The 27,694-nt window shown below is 47.1% G+C and overlaps 1 protein-coding gene across 1 annotated transcript in view; it reads left to right on the forward strand.

Moving 5' to 3' along the window:
- Positions 1-27,694, forward strand: part of NDUFAF7 (NADH:ubiquinone oxidoreductase complex assembly factor 7) — a 198,925-nt gene that overhangs the window by 65,483 nt on the left and 105,748 nt on the right. Inside the window, exon 3 of the mRNA XM_075339703.1 lies at positions 15,241-15,321. Coding sequence (XP_075195818.1) covers positions 15,241-15,321 — 81 coding nt within the window. The remainder of the gene's footprint in view (positions 1-15,240; positions 15,322-27,694) is intronic.

Raw genomic sequence — 27,694 nt, forward strand, 5'->3', positions numbered from 1 at the left:
ATTAAAACCCTGCAGTCTGGCCATATCTCACTGCCGCCGGGTGCAGGCTCTCCAGCAACAGGAGGATGTAGTAGTACATAGAGGAGCAGAGCAGTACTCGCAGTGAGTAGGGTAGCACTTACCAGCCGTGTGAATCACTGGTGTGACACCTAGAGCGTGATGCATTCAGCATATCTAATCCCAGTTCATGATACAGTCAGTGTATCTAATCCCTGTGTGTGATACAGTTTGTGTATCTAACCCATTTGCTTGATACAGTCTGTGTATCTTATCTCTGCGCATGATACAGTCCGTGTATCTAGTTCCTGCGCATGATAGTCTGTATGACTAATCCCTTTGTATAATACAGTCCGCATGTGTTAATTCTGCTTGTTTTACAGTCAATGTATCTTATCTGTGACCTAGATACAACCAGCAGCACCAACTAACAGAATCTGTACTCCAAATTCTCAGGGATTCTGTCCACATCTCTGTATCACTTTGCAGTCACTTTTGTCACTATCACTTTTGTGAGTTTCTTTACCATAACTTTGTCACCAGATTTTCCAGCGGTTTTCTATTGGGTTTAGATCAGGACTCTGGGCTGGCCATTTCATTGTTTCAATTTTTTCTGTTTTAAGGAACTGCTTTACCCATTTTTCTGTGTGACAGGGGGCATTGTCCTGCATAAAAATTGCTGGCTGATTGAATGATGAACGTAAGTAAGGAACCACGTGTTGTGAAGAAGGTTCTGATACACACTTGCATTCACTCTGCCATGTAGCTGTATGAGAGGTCCAACTATTGCTGCAGAAAACATTCCCCAAACCATGACACTTCCTCCACTACCTTTCACTGACTTCTTAACATTCTTTGGGTTCAGTCTTTCCCCAGTTTGTTAACAAACATAATGTTTCCCATCAGACCCAAATAAATTAAACTTGCTTTCATCACTAAAATGAACTGTGAACCCAGGGTTGTGGAGTCGGTAAGCCAAACCTCTGACTCAGACTACTCAATTTCCCTGATTCAGACTCCACGACTCCCTCATACATGGCTCGTGTTTGTGATAAATTTACTGTAGTAAAATAGTAACATCAGACTTTTAATCATTATTATGATGCAATATATTTATTGGAATACAAGTTTGGAACACAAAAAACTTTAATAAATTGTAAATATGTAATACACTATGCAATAAGTTGGGGAAAAAACAGTTTTCAACAAAAATGTACGGATTAACATTTGTGCACGTTATGAATTTGTTCTGGGAAATAGTATGGCCTCCATTGGATCCCTCCTTCATTGATGATCTCAAATCTCATCTAATTATTTTAAGACTTGTGAACAACCTCTCTACACTAACTTGGGTTGGTGGCAAGCCATAACCACATGGGCAGCATTTATAACAATCTCAGGGTATAAAGGAATTGCCTCATGCACAGTCAGTTTTGATGAACGGTTGAACTTTTCTACTTTTTTGAGAGCAAGTGAAACATTTTGCTGAAATATAGACAATCTGTTTGCTATGGAAATAGGATCTTTTTCCCTTTGGCAACGCTTTGCCTGCTCCATGTTGTTCAAATACTTTTCAAAATTAAACTCCTCATCTGATGAGGTTGAAGATACTGCAGCAGTAGCACTGGCAGGATCTAAGTCCTCTTGCGCCTGGCAGTCCTGTAGCACACTCATCCTAACTGCTACCTCTGTCAGAGCTTATTTTTCTTTAGTAAGCTGTTGATCATCCAGCAATATACAATGACTTGGGTCCACATAAACAGCTGCAAGAATTTTTTTTTCTAATAGCAGTGTCTCTCTCTGTTTCACTGAAGCAGCAATGCCATTTGCAATTAAACCTTTTCTTTGGGACAGGCAATACAGCATGTTCTTCCACTCCTTTATGAAAATGCTGGGAGTTAAATCCTTAGGTTGGAATTTTTTAATCACTGTAAATGGGTGATGAAGCAATTCTTTCAATTCAGCCACCTGTGTCCATTGACCTTCACTTAGTGTTACCTGAGGGTTGGCCATGTCTACAAAAAAGGGTTATAGCTCAACCATTAAATAAGTGCTGTCCCACCAAGTGGCTTGATCGACAATTGCCCATTTGCCAGCACGTCTCTTCAAATTGGAATCATTTGTAGGGGTTCTGGCAGCAATAACAAATTTCCTCATTTTTCCAATCAGAGTTCCAGCATGTCCTTCTTGCAGACTATCTCTTATTGCCAGCTGCAGTGTTTGCACAACACAGAGCATGTGATATATAGGACAGATGTGACGCAGCTTCAACAAGATCATCTAATTCTAAAGTACGATTCAAACAGGGAAGAAAAAGACTGGGCACAACTGGTGTGCAAGAACCAGCTTCACACTGGCCTGACAAAACCGACTGCACGTGCGGACAAGGGACACCTGCCCTGGAGCTGGACGCTCTAAGCTAAAACCAAAATTACGTAATCCAGATCCAAAAAAGGAGGGAAAAAAGCAGCAACACACCAGATGATGAAATAAAGTCTTCTTTATTGCGCAACACGGCTTACATGTAGGGCAGGGAGGGGGGTGGGTGAAGCCTCAGACGATGGTAAACTTTTTCAGACTGGTGTGATGGACCCATAGAAGCGCCATACCAGCGTGAAACAGTTTACCGTTGTCCGAGGCTTCGGCCCCCCTCCCTGCACTACATATAACCCGTGTTGTACAATAAAGAAGACTATTTCATCACCTGGTGAGTTGCTGCTTTTTTCCTCCTTTTTTTTTAAATTCTAAAGTATCATTCTTCTGTTCTTCTGTAGTGTCATGTAAAACTGTTGAAGGGTCTTCACCCCCCTCCTTTCTGCCATCAGCTACAGATCGTCATGACTATTATCTGATCGGCCTGAAAGCTTAGGTATTTATGACTTGGGGTGATGGTAAAACTACACAAAAAAAAAATGGAGAGAAAGACAATCCTTTGTGCTGGTGGAGGGAAAAACTTCCAAAGCAGTTTTGAAGCGCTACATTAATGCTAGAAAAATGGAAAACATATTACCAGAATCCCTGTGTCGTGCTGAACCCAGCTCACCGTTTCGCTTGACGGGGAGATTGCCGGTATCACGACAAATTAGTATTGGCCAGTAAAATCGCGCTAGAGGCGTTGTGTTTGGTATCTCTGTAAATGTAAAATCGAGATATAAAATATGACGCTAATATCTTTCACCTGTGTGGCCCAGGGGCAAATATATAAAAAAACCTAGAATTAAGGAACTGTGTAACCATCTCCGCACAGCCCACAAGAGACTGTAAAATGATGTGACAGAGAAGGGGGGTTACCTAAAGCATAAGAAAGACTAGCTCCTTTCTGGGGGGGTCAGTCAGTTTGGAGGGCATTAGTAAGAGGTGATGCTGGCCGATTATAACATCTTCTCTTGGAGTCCCTCCACTCTCTAAGTTTGGACGTCGCTTCTATGGCACGAGCTTAGTAAGTTTCACGTTTATACCTTTTATTTTTATGTAACTGTCTATACTGCAATTGTATTGTTCCCTTTTGTAAATTCTTGTATATTTTTTTAAACACTGCCTATTTTCGGATTAAATATATAAAATTTTAATAGTTTCTTTCCTCATGCTTTATATACGAATCCAAAACCCCGAAGGGCCTTATGCTGTCTGAAACGGGTCCCCAGCTATCCCGAAAAGCTGGGTGGTGGCAGCGTAATTGTTATTGCATAGAATTATTGGAGTGCTATCATTAAGGGTACCGAGGTATATATCTATATATTCCATTAGCGGGAATAGGCGATATATACATTTACCCTTGCTGTGAGACCTCCAATATTTGGCTTTATTAGCTCAGCAGCCTAATTTTTATGCATTGTCCTGCAGTACCAAAAGTGGCCTGCAGACAAGGAGGGCGCTAGATAGTAGTCGTGTTTGACAAATCAGCGAACAGCTGCGGGATTCCTGAGTGACTCCCCCAGCTGTTCATGACAATAGTAATGTCTGTTTGATCCTCAGTTACAGGAACATGACTATGGCTCCATCTCACACATACTGAATCTGATGTTCTCTTATAGCTGCTGTTCACCTTCATTATTCTCATTCATCAGTTTCATTGTTCTTATGTTTGAAGCATTGTCCATTACAAAAACAAGAACCTGTTCTTTTCTGAGTCCATAATCTTGCAGAACTTTTTCCACTAAGGCCCCTTTCACCCATCAGTTTTTGCAGTCAGTCACAATCAGTCGAATTTTGAAAAAATGGATGCCGCTGGATCCGTTTTTTTTATCATCGACTTTTATTAGCGACAGATTGCAACGGATGACCTTACGTTTCATCCGTCGTTCGACGGATCCGTCGAAAATTGTTTGTCTGGCGGACGGAGACAACGGACAAAGTAATCTTTTTTGTGTACGTTGAAAAATAGGACAATGACAGATCCATCGCCGTCCATTGGTAGAATAGAAGCAGGATCCGTCGTAATCCGTCAAATGGCGGAATCTGGCGACGGATTTCATTTTTTTTTAACTGAGCATGCGCCAATTATTATTTAGTAATCAAACTAGCCATCCAGTCGGATCGGTCGAAAAAGGGATCCGTCGCATCAGTTTTCCCACAATGGATTGTGACAGCAAAACTGATGTGTGAAAGGGGCCTAAAGTCTGGAGAAACTGTCTGGTGTAATGAGCTTTAGTATCTTTTACTGCCAGAGTCTTGGTAACATTTTTTTTTTTTTGTTGTCACAAACAAATCGAACGTTGACAGCAAAATAGTTCACTCTGTGATGTGTGCAGGCATCCATTTTAAGAAACATGAAGCGTCTTTTGAGAGTCTTTTTAAGATCTTCTTTTTGGTTAAGGGCTTCTTCAATCACTAAATTTCTAACACTTGCTCTTTCTAGAGAAGCACCAAGTTTGCGGGCCATTTCTCCATTAAAAGCTGGTTGTGCAAATAATGATAATGGTACGGCGTCCTTCACAATAAGCTTTATGAGCTGTCTTTTAAACATATCTGCTGTCATTGTTACAGTAACTTTGTCACTTACAAAATATCTTGTAACTGATGTTTGAGATGCTGTTTCCTCCACCTTTGTCTGGCAGGGGTACTTTGCACGTTGCGACATCGCTACTGTGATGTCGTCGGGGTCAAATCGAAAGTGACGCACATCCAGCACCAGTAACCACGTCGCAACGTGTAAAGCCTAGATGCACCGATAAACGATCGCAAAAGCGTCGTAAATCGGTGATCTATGTAGTGTCAGTCATTTTCATAATTTCGCTGCAGCGACAGGTACGATGTTGTTCCTCATTCCTGCGGCAGCACACATCGCTATGTATGAAGCCGCAGGAGCGAGGAACTTCTCCTTACCTGCCTCCACCGGCTATGTGGAAGGAAGGAGGTGGGCGGGATGTTTAAACGTCCCGCTCATCTCCGCCCCTCCGCTTGTATTGGCCGCCTGCCGTGTGACGTCGCTGTGACGCCGCATGACCCGCCCCCTTAAGAAGGAGGCGGGTCGCCGGTCAGAGCGACGTCGCAGGGCAGATAAGTGCGTGTGAAGCTGGCGTAGCAATAATGTTCGCTACAGCAGCTATCACAAGATATCGCATGTGCGACGGGGCAGGTACTATCGCGCTCGGTATCGCTACAATCGGCTAGCGATGTGGCAGCGTGCAAAGTACCCCGAAGTGCTGGGCACTGGTACCTTGGTGCTGCTGTGATCTCGCCTGGAGGGAAGTGCTCGGCACTGGTATCTTGGTGCTGCGGTGATCTCGCCTGGAGGGAAGTGCTGGGCACTGGTATCTTGGTGCTGCTGTGATCTCGCCTGGAGGGAAGTGCTGGGCACTGGTATCTTGGTGCTGCTGTCATCTCGCCTGGAGGGAAGTGCTGGGCACTGGTATCTTGGTGCTGCTGTGATCTCGCCTGGAGGGAAGTGCTGGGCACTGGTATCTTGGTGCTGCGGTGATCTCGCCTGGAGGGAAGTGCTGGGCACTGGTATCTTGGTGCGGCGGTGATCTCGCCTGGAGGGAAGTGCTGGGCACTGGTATCTTGGTGCTGCTGTGATCTCGCCTGGAGGGAAGTGCTCGGCACTGGTATCTTGGTGCTGCGGTGATCTCGCCTGGAGGGAAGTGCTGGGCACTGGTATCTTGGTGCTGCTGTGATCTCGCCTGGAGGGAAGTGCTGGGCACTGGTATCTTGGTGCTGCTGTCATCTCGCCTGGAGGGAAGTGCTGGGCACTGGTATCTTGGTGCTGCTGTGATCTCGCCTGGAGGGAAGTGCTGGGCACTGGTATCTTGGTGCTGCGGTGATCTCGCCTGGAGGGAAGTGCTGGGCACTGGTATCTTGGTGCGGCGGTGATCTCGCCTGGAGGGAAGTGCTGGGCACTGGTATCTTGGTGCTGCTGTGATCTCGCCTGGAGGGAAGTGCTCGGCACTGGTATCTTGGTGCTGCGGTGATCTCGCCTGGAGGGAAGTGCTGGGCACTGGTATCTTGGTGCTGCGGTGATCTCGCCTGGAGGGAAGTGCTGGACACTGGTATCTTGGTGCTGCTGTCATCTCGCCTGGAGGGAAGTGCTGGGCACTGGTATCTTGGTGCTGCTGTCATCTCGCCTGGAGGGAAGTGCTGGGCACTGGTATCTTGGTGCTGCTGTGATCTCGCCTGGAAGGAAGTGCTGGGCACTGGTATCTTGGTGCTGCTGTTATCTCGCCTGGAGGGAAGTGCTGGGCACTGGTATCTTGGTGCTGCGGTGATCTCGCCTGGAGGGAAGTGCTGGACACTGGTATTTTGGTGCTGCTGTCATCTCGCCTGGAGGGAAGTGCTGGGCACTGGTATCTTGTTGCTGCTGTCATCTCGCCTGGAGGGAAGTGCTGGGCACTGGTATTTTGGTGCTGCTGTCATCTCGCCTGGAGGGAAGTGCTGGGCACTGGTATTTTGGTGCTGCTCTCATTTCGCCTGTAGGGAAGTGCCAACCATTATTGATTGACTATTGATTTCTCCACAGGTTATTGAAAGTTTAGACTTGCTTTGAGAAGTGCTTACCTTAATCCTACTTCCCTGTCCACTCTAGCCTTGTCTCCAGCAGATCTGAGATTTTTCTTTTTGTTTTTATCCCCTATGTGTAGAGGAGAAGCTTCACTACATACAGTATATTACATAGCTAAAGAGCAACAAAAATTAATCTCACCTAAAGCCTAGATTCTGTGATCAGGAATAGAACAGACATTTATAGGACATTTCATAACTTTACAAAATTCTTATGAAAAAATATTCATCACATTCTGCATTCAACCGCTGCACCCAATTTATTGTATATTTTAGGAGTCTGAGTCGGTCCATTTTATACCGACTTCAGCAAAATGGACACTGACTCTGACTTTGAATCCACTGCCTTGTGTTGGACCACATCTCCACTGATGAGAGGTTTGGTCACTGCAGAGTGCGCTTTGAGAGTCCAAATCCTTGCTGAAACACTGTATGGCGAGACAGATCCTTACCCTGCTCAGTGCTGAACTTGCGAGCAATTCCAGCTGCAGTGTTGAAACAATTATCCATGGAGACTCTCCGTATTATCCTGTCCTTTCCTGCATTTGTCTTTCAAGGGCGACCAGCCTTCTTGGGTGACTTGAAAGTTTGTGATGTTGTAAAGATGCAATATTCTCGAAATCACAGACTTGGAATAACCAACTTCTCTTGCTAAGGGTGATAGGGTGACCCGTTTGGCCTTCATCTGGATAACCTGCTGCTGGAGGGTTTCAGTCACTTTGGAGGTGCACACCATTTTTGCAAAGTCAGTGCAAACTGCAAAGTTAGGGTGCCAGCTACATAGGGTTTGTCAGATAATTAAGGAAACTAGCACCCAGTGCCAGCCTCTCTAATTTTGATCAGTGTTCTTTTTCATTGATCTCATTTACATTTTTATTATCTGTTTTGGAATAAATTCAAAATTATGAAATGAGATTAAAATACTCCGAGTTTACTCATGTTAGGATTTAATCACATAGGACTACACACTTATTTCTTTTTTTTTTTTAAATCAGATCTTTTTTTATTAAATCATTAGGGATCAATACAGAGAGTATTTCACTTTTCATATAACTGATAACAATAAACAGATAAACACATATGATTTATAAATCAGGTTCTTTCTCTGCATATATGTAAATATAATAATAGAGTTCTCAAATCATAATTATATTATATAACTTGAGCCTACAAACCTCGTGGCTCTACAAATAAACAAAACTTAAATTATGCAATAATGCCTCAGACTAACAGGAACACCTCCTCCATCAGCCGTGTCGCTCCACATCATATTGCTATACTCTCCTGCTCCTCCCTCTCCGTGCAGTCATCCATGAAACCATTCCAGTCCTCTCTCACCTCTTCATTCAAAGTCCATTTCGCCACAGAAAAAACTAGTTTTAATTCCCTTCCTCACACATGCCATCACTGCAGGCACAACAGTAACCGGTCTAGCATTGCATCCCGAACCAGTGCACTAGAGGGTAGGCCCGGCAACTCCATCCATGGCCGCCAAATGTTGTAAAACTTTTTCAATGTTTTTCTTTTTAAATAAACTCCCCTTTCCAATCTTATGACGTTATTTAATTTGTTTTTGAGCTCTGGTAATGTTGGTGGTAGAGGGTCTAACCAGTGATATGCAAGTAGCTTTCTTGCTTGGTACAAGATACGTGCTATTCCCAGGGCTGTTGGAGAATCCGGATCCACTTCTCCTTCCCACAGTCTCAACAGGCACAGGCGGGGCGACGGTGGTATTGTGATATGATATATTTGACCTATAAGTCCCAGGGTTTGGTTCCAGAAATCACCAATGTGTCCACACTCCCACATAACATGCATCAAATGGGCATCATCCTGTCCACACCTAACACACTGTGTGTTTGGTCTGAGTCCCATCTTAAATAGTAGACTGGGAGTTTTATATACCCTGTGGATGAGATATATTTGAGACAGCTTTTGGCACTCCGATACCGCCAGTTTAGGAACTTGTTCCAATATATCAGACCACTGGCCTTCCGTCAGGGGACCGACGTCTCGTTCCCATTTGCTTTTAACAAGCAATGGATGTGTTTCCAGATGGGCAGGTAGTAATTTTTTATATAGTTCCGAAATAAGACCCTTAGAGGACTCAGATGTAAGCAGCCTATGTAATGTTTGATTATGTGTCACTGTGACCGGGTTTGTCCTCCCCTGTCTTTCCAGTGCGTGTCTCAGCTGCAAATACTGATAAAAGAAGAAATGCGGAAGGTGAAACTCCGTTCTCAGTTGTTCAAAGCTTTTAAGAGTATTATTTTGTAGTACTTGTGACACTAAATGGATCCCTTTATCCTCCCATCCTCTGAACCCTACTAATTTTTTAATTTCTGGCAAGTCGGGGTTCTGCCACAGTGGCCAGAGCTCTGTAGGTCCGCTTATCCCCAAAAGAGACTTACCCCTGTCCCACACCCGGAATATCATAGCCAGTGTGGGATATCGTGCCCCATTTATCTGTCTTTGTCCCACATCCAACCGGCAACCTGGGTACTTCCATACTGATCCCTCTCTCACTATATCACCACTGGTATCATACCCTCCTTCTTTGCCCCAACCCCTCAGATGTTGCATCTGGGAGGCTATATAGTATATATATGGGTTTGGTACCGCCAGTCCTCCCTCCTCCTTTCCCCGCTGTAGCACTTCCAGTCGAATCCTAGCTTGCTTTTTCTTCCAAATAAGTTCCCGGAATATTGTATTAATTTTTACAAAAAATTCCCTACATATCCACACTGGAGAATTATGTATAAGGTATAGTAATTGTGGCATCATTACCATTTTAATTAAATTGGATCTGCCGACATTTGATAGCGGCAAACGGCACCAGGTATGCACTTTTGCTCTGAATCGCTGTAACAGGGGTTCCAGATTTAGGGCCTGGAAATCCTTCGGGATTGGGCTGACAATTACTCCCAGATATTTAAACTCCCGGACCACAGGAACTGGAATCTGTAAGTCCGAAAAGTCCCCCGGAAGGGGGTCCAACGGCATTAAAGCCGACTTGGACCAGTTGATTCGTAGACCAGACCTCTGTCCAAATTCCCGAATGATATTCATTGCCGGCAAAATCGAGGAACGTACCCTGTCTAAATATAAGAGTAGATCGTCTGCGTATAATGATATCTTTTGTTCCACGGCTCCACACCGAAATCCCTCTACCTCCCTGGATTTCCGTATTGCCACTGCCAACGGCTCCACTGCAGTCGCGAATAGCAAGGGTGAAAGCGGGCACCCCTGTCTAGTACCTCTTCCAAGAGGAAAAGACTCGGAGACCCTGCCATTAACCCTAACCTTTGCCACCGGTGAGTCATATAGCAGTTTTACCCAATTTATGAATCTATGTCCAAAGCCCATTTTCCAAAGTACAGCCCACATATATTCCCATTCAAGGCTATCGAACGCCTTAGCGGCGTCTAAAGACAAAATTGCCCTTTCCCCCGGTACCTCAGAACTATGTGAATTCCCAAATATAATTTCCTGAGAGTCATAGATGTGGCTCTGCATGGAATGAAGCCTGTCTGATCACTCTGCACTATAGATGAGATGACTCGGGACATCCTATTGGCGAGCACCTTGGCCAGCAATTTAATGTCTGTTTGTAGGAGAGAGATTGGGCGATACGAATCCGGGATCTCTGGATCTTTTCCAGGTTTTAATATTAAGACTATTAAGGCTTCCCTCATAGAGGGCGGGAGGACCCTCTGCCTTTCAGCCTCTTCAAATACCTTAAGTAGTTTGGGTAGCAGTAAGGGTGCATACGCTTTATAAAACTCTCCAGGCAGGCCATCCGTTCCCGGAGCTTTTTCATTTTGTGTCTGGCCAAGCGCTTCCTCCAGTTCTTCCAATGAGATGTCCCGGTCCAGCAATTCCCTGTTTACATCACTCAGTGAAGGAAGAGAGAGAGCATCCAAATACTGCTCAATCTCAGTCTCCGTGAGGTCACAGTCTGATGTGTATAGCCGCATATAATACCTCTTTATTTCTCTTATTATAACCTCGCTTTCTGTTACAAAGTCACCTGATTCCGTCTTTAACCTATTTATATAAGAAGATCCTTCCTGTGCTCTAATGACTGTGGCCAGTAGGTGCCCCACGCCCTCCCCCGCCATAAAATAATTTTGTTTAAGGAAATAGCGTTTATTTTCTGCCACCGACATGAGATTTTCTTTGAGTGACATCTGTGCCTTCTGTAGAGTGTTTTTAGTTTCTACTGTTGGGTTGAGCACCACCGCAGCCTCCGCATCAGATACCTCCTGAATCAGACTCTGGGTGTAACATTTGGTTTGATTTTTGCGTATGCATATTTCTCTAATATATATGCCCCTTACCACAGCTTTCATAGAGTCCCAAACTATGTGTGGCGGTGCTGAGCACTCATTAATATGGAAGTATTCTAGAATGTTATCATGTAAAGATCCCCCAATAAGCTGGATCCAGAAGGGATTAAGTTTCCAGATAGGCCTGGGCAGAGTGACGGGGTTTCCCCATGCAAGCGTGACATATAATGGTGAGTGATCAGATACGCTTCTAGGTAGGTAGGCCACCTTTTGTGTATATGAGGCCATAAGTGCGTTTCTAATAGCGAGGTCTATCCGTGACATGGTGTGGTGGGAGCTAGAGTAACAGGAGAATTGTTTGGTTGTGGGGTGTTGGGCACGCCAAAGATCTACAAAACCCAGCTCCGTTAGCATTCTAGCAAATGAAGTCGGGGCGGCGTTCTCCGATATGTTTCCCGAGTGTAACTTATCTAGATAGGGATGTAAGTAATTATTAAAATCCCCTATCAAAAGCGTCGGCACAGATGGAAGGGAATCTAAAATAGCCAATATCCTTTTTACCGGTTCGACTGAATATGGTGGAGGGATATATATCGCAACCAGAATAAATTGTATACCATACAGCGTGCAAAGCAAACATACAAATCTGCCCCCCGGGTCAATCACTGATTTGGTACATGAGAACGGGATGGATTTGTGCACCAACACACTCACACCCCGTGCATGGGTCGAGTATGTGGAATGATATTCATGCGCGATCCATCCCTTCCTCAGCCAATGAACATTATCCCTGACCATGTGGGTCTCGGAGAGACATACAATAGCCGGTAAAAGTTTCTGTAGGTGAGTAAATATAGCACATCTTTTGTTCGCATCTCCAAGCCCTCTAACATTCCACGCTACAATATTTAAAGATGTCGCCATAAGCGTAGACTAAGATATGATCCGGACGGATACTTCATACCTGGAGGAGAGAGGCGTTCTCCACCGATTCTCAAAAACATTAGGTTGAGCGACACGACTGAGGCACACCACACTTCCCAAACAGATTGCATCATACAACAATAAACAAGAAAAACAAGGAGAGAGATAGGGCTCCGCACACCAGTGCGCAGTGCCCCTGCCCTCAAAATCAAGTGTATCTTACACATTTCTCCCAAATAGAGAGAATCAGGGCTAAAAACACGCCCCAAGTCCATGCAGGGAGGGGGTCCACAACTCGCTAGTGCAGCGGGTGTCCACAATGAACCGGCCGTCTCCCAACCTGGATCCTAGATGAATTTAACTGTAATGAGCTCACCAGCATAGCGTCCCAAACAAAAACAACGCCTGGCGGCAGAAAGGGAAATCTCAGGTATTCTTCCTCCTCAGGGATCTCTCATTGATATCCAGCCAAAACAATGCCGCCCCAGCCGTATCAAAAAAATGAGTCTCTCCGTTCGCAGCAATCCGCAGCTTAGCAGGGTACATCATGGAGTATGGCACTTGCAGGTTGCGCAGTCGTTTTTTGATCTCAATAAATTGCGCTCTTTTACGTTGCACTTCCATGGAGAAATCAGGAAATATTGATATCTTCCTCCCATCAATTGCAAGTTCTTTGATATCTCTGGCTCTGCGCAGGATAGTGTCCCTATCTTTATAGTGCAGTAGTTTAATCAGAATAGGACGTGGGGGTGCTCCCGGCTGTGGGGCACGCGCAGGGACCCTGTGCGCCCTTTCAATGGTGAAGAAAGAGGATAGTATGTCTTTTCCCATGGTGTCTTTAAGCCATTTTTCAAAGAAATTCAGTGGGTCATTGCCCTCCATCCTCTCTGGGACCCCCACCAGTCGCAAATTACTTCTGCGGGAGCGATTTTCCAAATCATCCACCTTGTTTAGCAGTGTGGAGATATTTTGCGTGGCCTTTCCCAGCTCTCGTGACATTGGTGGTAATTTATCCTCTGTTGTACTCACTCTTTCCTCCAACTCCCCCATTCTGACAGTCACCCCTTGCAGCTCATGTTTAATACAGGCCATATCTGAGGTGACAGTTCCCATCTGGCTGCTTAGAGTGGCCAATGTGGTATTGCAAGAGTTAATTGCTGCCAGAATGTCTCAGTATGGCCTCAGTGAAAACAGGTGTTGTTTGCTCCACATCTCCCCCTCCTCCCTCTGCCAGCACAGGCCTGTGTGTCTGCATACCTTGTGCTGCTGAACATGCAAGGCCCAGGGTACTCACAGTCTCACTGTCGGGTATGTTTTCTCCCTGCTCCAGGGCCCGTTCAGCGCTGCCATCGGGTGCCTCGTTGCAGGTAGGCTCTGTGCCAGGGGCCACTCTGGCAAACCGCTCCAACCTGCTTGCTACTCCCACTGCTCCAGCTCGGGATGGTGTGGATGCCGTCGGCGCCATATTGGATTCTTCAGAGGCACGCTCCTGCGCGTCTCTGTCCCTTTTATTGCTGCTGCGGGTCGGCATATCCTGGCTGTGCTCGCTTCCCTGGGTGTTATAAGTTGTGTTGCAGCCCTCCAGGGTCGGTAGTGCCTGTCAGCAAGGCCGGTGTGCAGGATAATTCAGGATCCAGGCAGGAGCTCACCCACGCTGCTTCCTCTCTACATGAGGTCCAGGCCACACTACACACTTATTTCAAAGGGAACCTGTCAGGTGCAATTTGCACCCAGAATCACGAGCAGTTCTGGGTAGATATTGCTAATCCCTGCCTAACTTTCCCTGGATCTAGTAGCATCGATAAAGGGATCTTTAGAAAGAATATTTCTAAAGATCTTTTATGCTAATGAGGCCAGCGACTAGTCACAAGGGCGTTACTTTCCTTGGCTACTCAGCCCCCTTAGCTTGTAAGCACGACCCTACATGCCGTCGGTTGCAGCAGGCGGAAATGCTCAGGTCTGGAGCTGCCCAGTCAACTAATAGTAGTCACAACCGGGTACTTCACATCCGCTTTGTATTCAACTCAAGAAGAGGCATATGTGGAGTACCCGGCGCACAGTTGCTATCGGAGGACGGGGCAGCATCAAAACTGAGCATTTGCAGCTGCCTTCTGCCACTGCCGCCACTGAAAGCAGCTGATGGGGGGGTGTGCGGGGTGTTGGACCCTGGACTATCAGACATTGATGATCTATCCTAATGATAAGTTATCAATGATAAGGTAGTAGATACCTCTTAAAATTATTTTTCATATTTTATACCATTAAAAAATATTCTAATTTCTGAAAAATAAAACATGGATACTTTACATTTTGGTAATTTTTGTAAAACCATTTTTTTATGACACAATATAAATAAAGAAATAAAATCATGCATGCTTGGCATCCCCATATTAGCATTTTTTTGGAGAGCCCTATTACCAGGTCCGTTTTACCATATAAAAAAACGTTATTAAAAACAAAACCCAGTTGAGGAATTATGCCTTTTTTGCACCTTTTCTGCTCTTGGATTTTTTTCCCAATTTTCAAGTACATGACATAATAGATTGAAAAACGTGTCATTAAACAATGCAACTCGTCTCACAGAAAAGAAGCCCTGGTACAGCGATTTAGATGGAAAAATGGAAGCAAGGCAGGAAAACACTAAAGCCCAAAAACAGAAAATCACCATTTTGATAAGGGGTAAAACAGGACAATAAATGAAAGATAATCGGCTTGTATGTAGCTGATGGGCAGCGACTGGGCCCTCAGGCACTGTGTAATACGGGCCCAGTAGCTGCCGGCCCTCCGCGTCCTTCAGCCAGAGATAGCTTTGTGATCAGCTCTGCTCAGTACTGCGTGAGCCGAGCAGAGTGGTCTGCCTGCGGGCCATGGGTTGTGCACCCCCACTCTAAATATTAGGCTTCTATGGTTACTTTAGACTTTCCCGTATGTTATCTGCCGTTGTATATATTTTACATAGAATAGAAAATCGTGATTTCTGTGTGCAAATGTAGAAGTGAAATTGTGATCTTAATTTCCGTCTTTTCTTTATCAGGGCTACTATATGCATCGTGACATGCTAGGTGAACATGGAGATTTCATCACATCCCCTGAAATAAGCCAAGTGTTTGGAGAGGTATGTGTATTCTGTTACCCCCCCTGACGATGATGTAAAAGTGTGGTCGTCTGACGTTTTAGGTAAAAGTTTGCAGCACTTACAGCCAAGAACGGGCTGTCGTATAACTACGGGGCATTAATGGTGTCATCACAGTATTTTACAATCCCAGTAGCAACGTTTCTGGAAATCCATGCCCGCGCTGCTTCCTTTCTTCCTTGCAGATTGGAATTAGTTTCACATTTGCAGTATGTCAGTTCTTACAGAGTTTTCCAGCATATTTCATATATTCTAATGAATGGCAAAAAACGCATCAGAAACGCTGCAGAAGAAAAAGTGGGTGGTTTTATTCAGTGATTTTTCTGCCAAAACAGAAAATACTTAAGGTCGGAGCATACCATTGCAGTAAAGTGGATGGGACTACAAAAACGGCCATAGAGTCTTTCATGCGAGATAATCGGGCCTACTAGGCCAGAGTTTGGCTCGAGTGTCACTTTACTGTGATCCAATTCTTTCACTTGAGATAATCATAGCACAGGTGCAGAAAAGATAGAGAACTTAATTTCTCCATCTCCTCCATTGTCTGTGTAGGTGTAAATCAGACTTCACTTGGATGACATCCGAGTGAAGTCCGGTGTATCACACGCACCCGTAGACTTGTATGGGAGCTAGTGATCTGAATATCGGAGCCACTTGCAGCATGCTGCCATTGTTTTCTTATGCTTAATCGTAATGAGAAATCACTGATCTGCACTGCCCCATGGTATAATACCGGTCCGAGTGCTATCCGATAAAACATCAGATAGCACTTGGGCAAGTTGGGCTATGTTCACACAGGATGTTTTTGCTGCGTTTTTAGCATAATTTTTACCTTGGTTTTATGCAAATCCATGCTAATAAAACACTGCTTTCACAGTCCCAGCAAAGTCCATGAGATTACAGAAATCTCATATATACACACACACACACACACACACACACACACACACACACACACACACACACACACACACACACACATACATACATACACATCACCTCCAGTGTCTTCCTGATGGTCTTGTGAACCGCCCTGAGTTTTGCTGCGTTATTAAAAGAATGAACATGTCCATTCTTTTCAGCGATTTTTGTCTTGGTTTTTCACCCTAATGAGGGGTTTAAATAACCTGATTTGATCGCTGATCGCGACTCATTCTCTGCCTGGAGCTCACAACGTTTGGTAGTAATATAGTAATGTGCCCTGCAGTAATATGCTCATCCTTTAGTAATGTTCTCATTCCGGTCCCCTTCTTGTCCCCTATTATGCCATTGTTCACACACACACACACACACACACACACACACACACACACACACACACACACACACACACTTACTTAGGGGTACTTCTCACACAGCGAGATCGCTGCTGAGTCATGGTTTTTGTGACGCACCAGTGACCTCATTAGCGATCTCGCTGTGTGTGACACTGAGCAGCGATCTGGCCCCTGCTGTGAAATCACTGCTCGTTACACACAGTGCTGGTTAATTTTTTGGTAGTCGCTCTCCCGCTGTGAAGTACACATCGCTGTGTTTGACAGCGAGAGAGCAACGATCTCAATGTGAAGGGAGCCGGCGTCTGGAAGCTGCGGACGCTGGTAACCAAGGTACACATCGGGTAACTAAGAGAAGCGCTTAGCTTGGTTACTCAATATTTACCTTAGTTACTTGCGTCCACCGCTCTCAGGCTGCCAGTGCCGTCTCCCTGCTCCCTGCACACATAGCCAGAGTACACATCGGGTAAATAAGCGTAGCACTTTCTTATTAACCCGATGTGTACCCTGGCTACGAGTGCAGGGAGCTAGCGCGAAGCGGTGTGCGCTGGTAACCAGGGTAAATATCGGGTAACCAAGCAAAGCATTTTGCTTGGTACCCGATATTTACATTGGTTACCAAGCGCTGCATCGTTTCCACGAGTCGCTGCGGGCTGGTGGCTGGTCACTGGTTGCTGGTGAAATCTGCCTGATTGACAGCTCATATAACCACACATTCCACATATTTTGTTTTACTATAATCAGGATAGCATCTATCAAGCATAGAAACCACTTATATCCTTAACCAAGAATCATTGAAGCATAAAATTACACATACAAACATAAAAGGCACAACAGGGTAAGAAGACATGCAACTGCGACTCCCATTCATTGGGGAGAAGGGGGGTTTTTAGAACCAGCAAAAATCCCTCATAGAAATAACAAATAGATAGGGATCATTAGTCTGTATACAAATTGTGCTGTACTGCACGTTAGTATATTAATGGGAACACTGCTCAGATTTAGTACATAGGGTATCAAACAGGAGGACTACAGATCATGCCTGATTTCTTACATTCATTGTCCAAGTGGAATAAACTAATTACAGCAGATAGCAGCATATTGATCATAGAGTCTCTCTGCCATCATACAGCTCACAGGAATATCCTCCTATCCAGAGGGAATTCAATTGCATGGATATTGTGCTGCTGTCTCCCACAACCATGGATCACGACGGGGGGTATATGGGGGTATGGTCTAGACACATATCCTAAATAATTAATGGCAATAGAGTACCTTGGTTTAATAATATTTATGCCAAAAGGGTGTGTGTGTCTCCCCCAAATATTCTATCGGTCGGACACTACTGCTTAATGGACACCACACATCCCCACCTTTAACTAGGGCAGAGAGGTGTGCATTCCCCAGTTACCAGTCCATATGCTACGCAGACAGACCACAACATCCATTACAACTTATTGCAGTGTTAATCACAGAATACATTTACACCGTGACAACAGTACATAGACCAAAGTTGAGAAAAAAAGGGAACCAGCACAATCTGAAATTGGCATGCATCATATAAAAAGTGAAAATTCACAAATTTATTCCAACTGTACTATAATAAAAAAATGAGATTTTTAGCAAATAATTGATCAATTTTTTGAGCCACCCCTGCCAACGTCACGGCAAATCTCAATAGGGGGGTCCTACTCTACATTCTGTATTTCATGTGCCATGCGGCCTCCTAGATAAAGTTAAAAGCAGAACCATAATGGAGCACACATACCTGCAACCTGTATATAGCCGCTTCCATGTTGCAAAAAAGGCACTTGTGGATAGAGACCAGCCCAGGTCCCAGCATGTGGAGCAAGCCCTACACATACCAGGACTATATCAGAACTGATCCTCCCAGTGTCAAAAAGCAACCATTGATAAAGGCGGACCAGATCCAAGAATGGTGCTTAATTAGCATTGCCTGTGGAAAGGGGTGAGGTAACTGAGTCTGAACAGCTACCAACAGGAGGAATATATTGCAAGCCAAAATCAGGCGTGCATGGTATGGTGTTGGTCAGACACCAGATTTGTAGCATATGGTTCTGCTTTTAACTTTATCTAGGAGGCCGCATGGCACATGAAATACAGAATGTAGAGTAGGACCCCCCTATTGAGATTTGCCGTGACGTTGGCAGGGGTGGCTCAAAAAATTGATCAATTATTTGCTAAAAATCTCATTTTTTTTTTTTTTTATTGTAGTACAGTTGGAATAAATCTGTGAATTTTCACTTTTTATATTATGCATGCCAATTTCAGATCATGCTGGCTCCCCTCTCTCTCTGTTTGGTCGTAGTTATGCTACAAATTCTGGTGGCCGGTCACCACCATGCCATGCATGCCTGATTTTGGTTTGCTATGTATTCCTCCTGTTGGTAGCTGTTCAGATTCAGTTACCTCACCCCTTTCCACAGGCAATGCTAATTAAGCACCATCTTGGATCTGGTTCGCCTTTATCAATGGTTGCTGTTTGGCACTGGGAGGATCAGTTCTGATATAGTCCTGGTATGGTGCAGAGCTTGCTCCACATGCTGGGACCTGGGCTGGTCTCTATCCACAAGTGCCTTTTTTGCAACATAGAAGCGGTTATATACAGGTTACAGGTATGTGTGCTCTATTATGGTTCTGCTTTTAACTTTATCTAGGAGGCCGCATGGCACATGAAATACAGAATGTAGAGTAGGACCCCCCTATTGAGATTTGCCGTGACGTTGGCAGGGGTGGCTCAAAAAATTGATCAATTATTTGCTAAAAATCTCATTTTTTTTTTTTTTATTTTTTTTTTATTGTAGTACAGTTGGAATAAATCTGTGAATTTTCACTTTTTATATTATGCATGCCAATTTCAGATCATGCTGGCTCCCCTCTCTCATAGACCAAAGTTGGTAGTACAGACCTGAATAGTAGTTGCGGTTCCCACCCACCACGCCTCAACGCGTTTCACCACCTGGGCTTTGTCAGGATGCGGATACTGACGAAGCCCAGGTGGTGAAACGCGTTGAGGCGTGGTGGGTGGGAACCGCAACTACTATTCAGGTCTGTAGTACCAACTTTGGTCTATGTACTGTTGTCACGGTGTAAATGTATTCTGTGATTAACACTGCTATATGTTGTAATGGATGTTGTGCTCTGTCTGCGTAGCATATGGACTGGTAACTGGGTAATGCACACCGCTCTGCCCTAGTTAAAGGTGGGGATGTGTGTTGTCCATTAAGCAGTAGTGTTCTACCGATAGAATATTTGGGGGGAGACACACACACCCTTTTGGCATAAATATTATTAAACCAAGGTACTCTATTGCCATTAATAATTTAGGATATGTGTCTAGACCATACCCCCATATACCCCCCGTCGTGATCCATTGTTATGGGAGACAGCGGCACAATATCCATGCAATTGAATTCCCTCTGGATAGGAGGATATTCCTGTGAGCTGTATGATGGCAGAGAGACTCTATGATCAATATGCTGCTATCTGTCTGCTGTAATTAGTTTTTCTCTATCGCTTTCATTGGGGGACACAGGACCATGGGTGTATGCTGCTGTGACTAGGAGGCTGACACTAAGTGAACATAAAAAAAGTTAGCTCCTCCCTGGCAGTGTACACTCCGAGCCGGAGGCGGATCTATGCCAGGTTTTTTGCTTAGTGTCGTAGGAGGCTGAAGTGGGCCCATATCTCTTTGGGCCAACCTCAGCCTAGGCTATTGCTTTTTTCCGTTTTTTCGTGCTATACGGCGCCGCTCAGCCTTCTCATCATTCTACGTTTTTTTGTCTCTTCTGCAGGGTTAAAGTCCCTGCATCAGAGAGAACCCTCGCCTTCTCCTTCCCCACGGGGTACCGTCCCCAGGGTTGTCTGAGGGCTCGAGACGCCAGGCCCTATCCCCCTCCTGCCCCATGGTACCACCCCAAGGGCTGCTTGGGGACCGAAATTTTTATTTATTTTTTTTTTAAGGGCACACACTCCCCGTCGACCCCTATGGTACCGTCCCAGGGGGTGTTTCTGGTGGAGGCGGCGAGGAATCTCTGCACAGAGGATCTCAGGAAAGGGATGTCAACAGGCTCTGCAGCGCAGGAGCGCTCACAGCACCAGGCCTCCCCCAGCGTTCTCCTTATACCCTGGGCCCAGGCAAAGGATCTGGCACTGCAGCGCAGGAGCGCTCCGCAGTCTACCTCACAGCCCCCCAGCATCCCTGAAGCAGTATGCACTCACCGGGGGCCGCAGCAGTCAAGGATGGGACCCGTGGATCTGAGCGACGCGCGTGGACGCAGGTAAGATCTGCTCCGCGCGCAGCGCTGCGCTCCCGGCGGCCGCCGCTCACTAATTTAGTCCCCGGCTTTGGGCCTACCTCGGGCCGGAGCGCTCCTCCCCCCGTTTGCGCGCACGTCTCCCTTGGCCCGCCCCCCGCATATTCTGCCCAGAGACAGCCAGCTCATCTTCTTAGCACGCCCCCCCGCAGTAAAAAAAAAAAAGAGGCAAAAGCCCGCGCTTTCCTACAAACGGCTCACCTCAGCACAGGCAGGCCGCTGAGCAACAGCATCTTTTTTTCCTGCGGCTGTCCCAGCTACTCTAAGGCCCTTGCTGACCCGGGAAGGACACAGGCCTGGGTGAGTGCTGCTCTTGATTAGGAACAGCGACCCTTTTACCCTTTTTTTCTTTCCAACTATCTCCTGTCTCCTCCCTAGTGTCCCTAGTAGGAGTCTCCTGAGCAGCCATGCCTAACTCTAAGTCTTCCCGATCCAAACAGGTCCCCTTTATAATGCATTTTGCGTGCTCGTCTTGCAACGAAAAATTCTCCCAAGGCCAGGCTAACTCCCTCTGCTCAGCTTGCGTTCCTGATCCGCAGCCCACGCAGATTGCCCCAGACGCCGCCAGCCCCCCCGTCAACGTCGCTACTGCACCAGTACAGGACGCCCCGGGCCCCAATGCGCTCCCTCCCCCGGAGTGGCTGACTTCTCTCTCCCAGTCGGTGGATTCTCTGTCAAGGGCGTCTCTGACCATCGCGCAGGCTTTGCAGTCGCTCCCTACGCTCAGCCATGCCCCACAGGTCCAGCCGCCGCACGACGACAGTTGGTCTGACCCAGACACGGCTACTGGAGCGCGGAAGCGGACCCGCAAGGCCTCGTCTTCTAATTCCTCCCAGAGGTCTCTGTCCCCTCCAAGGCCCCAGTGCCACTCGTCTCTGGGGCCATCTGATTTTTCAGGAGAAGAGTCGGATGCAGCCTCACTGCTGGACTCGGACCAGGCAGCCGATGTCAGGCGTATGGTGGACAGCCTGGTCGACGCGGTGAATACGACACTGAAGCTCCAGCCGGACTCTGCCACCACCCAGAGCTCACAGGTATCTTTCAAACGAGTTAAACGTGTCCACAGGTATTTCTGCGATCATCCGGAATTCGCTGAGATCTTACGCAAGCACAGACAGCAACCGGACAAGACGTTCAACAACGGTAAGTCGATTGATTTACACTATCCCTTTCCCGAGGATCTCAGGAAAGAATGGGCAGGCTCACCGGTGGTCGACCCTCCGGTCTCCCGCCTGGCCTCGCATACTATTCTATCTCTGCCACAGGGGACATCGCTCCGTGACGCCACGGACCGGAACATCGAGAGATTCGCCCGTTCGGCTTTCGAGGCAGCAGGCGCTGCCCTGTCGCCGGCTTTTGCCGCCGTCTGGGTAGCGAAGGCCATGGTGACATAGGCCGATGCCCTCCGCAGAGGCCTTCGCTCACAGGCTAACGATCCCGAGCTCGTCAACATGGCGGCGCAGATTGTTCTAGCGGGTGAGTATATCATTAACGCATCTCTGTCGACAGCCAACTGTGCAGCACAAGCGGCCAGCAACACGGTGGCAATCCGCCGGGCGGTCTGGCTCAGAGCCTGGAATGCAGACGCGGCTTCAAAGAAATCCCTTACCGCCCTCCCATTTGCAGGAGGCCGGCTTTTTGGGGACAGGCTCGATCAGATTATCGCCGAGGCTACGGGAGGAAAGAGCACCTCCCTTCCCCAGCTGAGACCAAGACGTATCCCGCGCCGCCAGCCGACCTCAGGTTTTCGTCCTTTTCGCAGCTTCAGTTCGACTACACAGCCTAGGAGGAACAGATCCCCACAGAGAAACAGGAAGAACCCGTCCTTCAAAACAAATCCCTACTGGTGTCCTAGACCACGCCAGCCAGCCAAACCAGCATCTAGATCTCAGCGATACTCCTCCAAATGACTCGTGGTCTTCGTGCGCCAACGCAGACCAGGTGGGGGGCGCCTTTCTCTTTTTTCCAACACGTCTGGCTGCCTTTGATCACAGACGCTTGGGTCAGAGAAATCCTAGTCTCGGGATACAAGATAGAGTTCTCGTCAATTCCTCCAAGTCGGTTTTTCTTTTCCCATCCTCCCGAGTCAGACGCGCGAGGTCACCCTTTTCTTCACGCCATCGAATCTCTACACCGCTCAGGGGTCGTGGTTCCGGTGCCAAATTCGGAACGGTTCAGGGGAGTCTACTCAAACCTCTTCGTTGTCCCCAAAAAGGATGGCACTGTGCGTCCTGTTCTCAACCTCAAGATCCTCAACAGGTACGTCAGACCCCGGAAATTTCGCATGGAGTCCCTCCGATCGGTGATTGCCTCCATGGAGGTCGGCGAATTCCTCGCCTCTCTGGACATACAGGATGCATATCTGCACATCCCGATTGCACATCAGCACCAGAAATTCCTGCGCTTTGCCGTGGCAGACGATCCTTATCAGTTTACTGCCCTACCTTTCGGTCTTGCGTCTGCGCCCCGAGTATTCACGAAAGTCATGGCTGCTGCCATGTCGATCCTGCACTCCAGAGGAGTTTTGGTGATTCCGTACCTGGACGACTTGCTGATCAAAGGGTCCTCTTTCAACGACTGTCTTCTAAGTGTCCAGGTTACCATCGATACTCTGTCCCGGCTCGGTTGGATCATCAATCGGAAGAAGTCCTCTTTGACCCCGGCCCGCCGGATCACCTTCCTAGGCATGGAGTTCGATACCATCCAAGGACGCGTGTCCCTCCCACAGGAAAAGATTGTCTCCCTCCGGAAAGATATCCAGACCCTCCACCACTCCGGTGTCCATACGATTCGGTATGAGGGCCCTCGGTCGGATGGTGGCGGCAATAGAGGCGCTTCCGTTTGCCCGTTTCCCCCTTCAGCTATCTCTGCTGTACAAATGGGACAAGTCTCTATTCACCCTGGATCGCAAGATACATTTGTCCCCGCAAGTCCGCCACTCTCTGCTCTGGTGGACCAACAGACAAAATCTCTCCAAAGGAACGTCATTCTTACCAGTACACTGGCAGATAGTCACCACCGATGCCAGCCTTCTGGGCTGGGGAGCGGTGTTCCATCATCACACGACTCACGGGCAGTGGTCCTCCCTGGAAAGCCGGCTCCCGATCAACGTTTTGGATATCAGAGCGGTCCTACGAGCCCTGCAAGCCTTTCAGCTCCTTATACAAGGGTCTCCAATCAGAATACAGTCGGACAACACCATGGCGGTGGCATACATCAATCACCAGGGCGACACGAGGAGCGTCATGGCGATGAGAGAGGTGAAGAAGATCATACAGTGGACAGAGTCGCACCACTCCAGGATCTCCGCGGTACATATCCCCGGCGTGGAAAATTGGGCGGCCGACTATCTCAGCAGACAGGGTCTGGCGTCGGGCGAATTGTCTCTCAACAGAGAAGTTTTTGAACAGATCTGGGGGGACTCTGGATGTGGACCTGATGGCCTCGCGGTTCAACAATCAAGTCCCACAGTTCATCTCCCGTTACCACGACCAGCAGGCGCTAGGAGTCGACGCCCTCATCCTCCCGTGGAATCAGTTCAGGCTTCCGTTCATCTTTCCACCGCTTCCACTGATCCCAAGAGTCCTCAAGAAAATCAAGGCAGAGGGCATTCCAGTGATTCTCATCGCCCCAGAATGGCCCAGGCGAGCGTGGTTTGCAGAACTCGCACAGCTCGTCGCAGACACCCCATGGCGGCTTCCAGATCGGCCAGACCTGCTGTCTCAGGGTCCGCTCTTCCATCAAAATTCAGGGGTTCTCAATTTGACGGCATGGCTCTTGAATCCTGGCTATTAGCTCAGTCAGGATTTGCCCCAGGAGTGATACAGACTATGATTAGGGCTCGAAAGCCTTCATCGTCAAAGATCTACTACCGCACCTGGAAGGCTTTTTTTCAGTGGTGTGAGGTCAACGGCAATCCCTCCCTGTTAGTTCTGTCGCTCCCGACGCTACTGGCATTCCTTCAGGCAGGGTTACAAGCAGGTCTCTCGCTGGCAACTATCAAGGGGCAAGTTTCGGCTCTGTCCTTTTCCAGAGAAATCTAGCATCACGTCCACAGGTCAGGACGTTCATCCAAGGAGTCGCCCATCTGAATCCGCCCTATCGGGCTCCGCTAGAACCATGGGATCTTAATTTGGTTTTAGGATCCCTCCAACTGGCTCCATTTGAACCACTCAAAGAATCCTCATTCTCACACTTATCCTGGAAAGTGGTCTTCTTGGTGGCGGTCACTTCAATCAGGAGAACGTCTGAACTGGCAGCTCTTTCGTGCCGTTCATCTTTTCTTGTTTTTCACCAGGACAAGGTTGTCCTGCGCCCGTCTCCTGCGTTCCTGCCGAAGGTGGTGTCTCCTTTTCACCTGAATGAAGAGATCGTGCTTCCATCTTTTTGTCTGGCACCCACTCGCTCCTTGGAAAGATCACTGCACACTCTGGACTTAGTGTGAGCGCTCAGGACTTACGTCTCAAGAACTGTGCCTTTCTGCAAATCAGACAACTTGTTCGTCCTGCCTTCTGGTTCCAAGAAGGGCATGCCGGCGTCCAAGGCTACCATTGCCAGATGGATCAGGTCAGCCATTTCGGAGTCCTACCGAATTCGGGACAAGTCCCCTACGAGGGGAGTAAGAGCCCATTCCACCCGTGCAGTTGCGGCGTCTTGGGCAATCAGACACCAGGCTTCAGCCGAGCAAGTCTGCAAAGCCGCAACATGGTCCAGTCTTCATACCTTCACCAGGTTTTACAAGGTCCACACCCAGGCATCAGCAGATGCCTGCCTTGGGAGAAAGGTGTTGCAGACGGCCGTCTCACACCTCTAAACAGGTAGTAAACATTTGGACAGTGCTTTCCTACAGAATTTTTTGTGTTTTGTTGGGATCTGTAAGACTCCTTATGTACCCACCCAGGGACTGCTTTTGGACGTCCCATGGTCCTGTGTCCCTCAATGAAAGCGATAGAGAAAGAAGGATTTTTGTGTACTCACCGTAAAATCTCTTTCTCTGAGTCTTCATTGGGGGACATAGCACCCACCCTGTTTGGATTGTGAGGTCTTCATCTGCCGGATGTTTCCCGCTGTGGTTACGGGTCAAAGTTCTTTTCCATCCGGCTATTATATATATATATATATATATATATATATATATATATATATATATACGTGCCCATAAGGCACTGTGTTTCACCACACATTTTTCTCTTTGTATTACGTTGTTTAGTTATGGTTGTTCAGGTCTCTCCTACTACTGCTTGTACACTAAACTGGCATAGATCCGCCTCCGGCTCGGGGTGTACACTGCCAGGGAGGAGATAACTTTTTTATGTTCACTTAGTGTCAGCCTCCTAGTCACAGCAGCATACACCCATGGTCCTGTGTCCCCCAATGAAGACTCAGAGAACGATTTTACGGTGAGTACACAAAAATCCTTCTATTCCACTTGGACAATGAATGTAAGAAATCAGGCATGATCTGTAGTCCTCTCGTTTGATACCCTATGTACTAAATCTGAGCAGTGTTCCCATTAATATACTAACGTGCAGTACAGCACAATTTGTATACAGACTAATGATCCCTATCTATTTGTTATTTCTATGAGGGATTTTTGCTGGTTCTAAAAACCCTCCTTCTCCCCAATGAATGGGAGTCACAGTTGCATGTCTTCTTACCCTGTTGTGCCTTTTTTGTTTGTATGTGTAATTTTATGCTTCAAATTTCACTAATAAAATGTACTTTTTTAAGGAACATTAGCATATATATTCTTGGTTAAGGATATAAGTGGTTTCTATCTCTTATTGACAGCTCACCAGCGACCATCTAGCGACTCACCAGCGACCATGTTGCGACGCACCAGCGATCCTGACCAGGTCATATCGTGGTCGGAATCACTTGTACGTCGTTTAGTGAGACGGTACCCATATTCTCACCTGTTCTCCATTCCTGCGGTGTCATTTCCTGATTCTTGCAGTCTGCAGGCACACAAGCCGCTCTGTCATCTCGTCCGTTGCACAGGGTCACTGCTGGAAGCTGCCTTCATGGCTTTACTGCAGTTGAATGCTTTGCGGCACTGTAAAGCATTCAACTGCAGTAAAACCCGGACAGCAGCGGTGGCTCCATGCAAAGGACATTATCATCGAGGGGTGTTTCTTGCAGTCCACAGGCACATTGACCGCTCGGTGATCTTGTCTAGTGTACGGGGCTGCTGCTGTAGGCTGCAATCTTGGCTTTACTGCAGTTGAATGCTTTGCGGCGCCGTAAAGCATTCAACTGCAGTAAAGCGCTGACCGTGGCGGAGGGCCCGTGCAGCGGCCACGATCATCGAGGGGTGCTTCTTGCAGTCCACAGGCACATAGACCCCTAAGTTATCTTGTCCGGTTTCAGCTATTAGGAGTGGCTGAGACTCTGGAGATCACGATCCAGGCCAGGTTTCCAGTTCCTGGTCTTGTAATAATGTTAAAATAAATTATATTGCTGGTATAAAATAATTTCTCTCTCATCTGACACAATCTACCACATCAGATGAGAGAAAAAGATGTGTGTGTCCCCCACCCTCCCTTGTTACCTTGATACCAGAGAAGTTCTCCGTTCTCCCCCGGCCCTCCCTCTCTTCTTCCCAGTCTATAATGGCGGGTGCATGCGCTGTGCGTCCCGCAAGATCTGCCCCCGGCACCCAGCTACTGTCAGGAACCAATTTCAATTTGGTTCCTGACAATTGAACACAATAAATCCTACCCTAATATCCAAATCACCCCCACC

Source organism: Anomaloglossus baeobatrachus, chromosome 3 (assembly GCF_048569485.1).
Source record: "Anomaloglossus baeobatrachus isolate aAnoBae1 chromosome 3, aAnoBae1.hap1, whole genome shotgun sequence".
Taxonomy (NCBI): Eukaryota; Metazoa; Chordata; class Amphibia; order Anura; family Aromobatidae; genus Anomaloglossus; species Anomaloglossus baeobatrachus.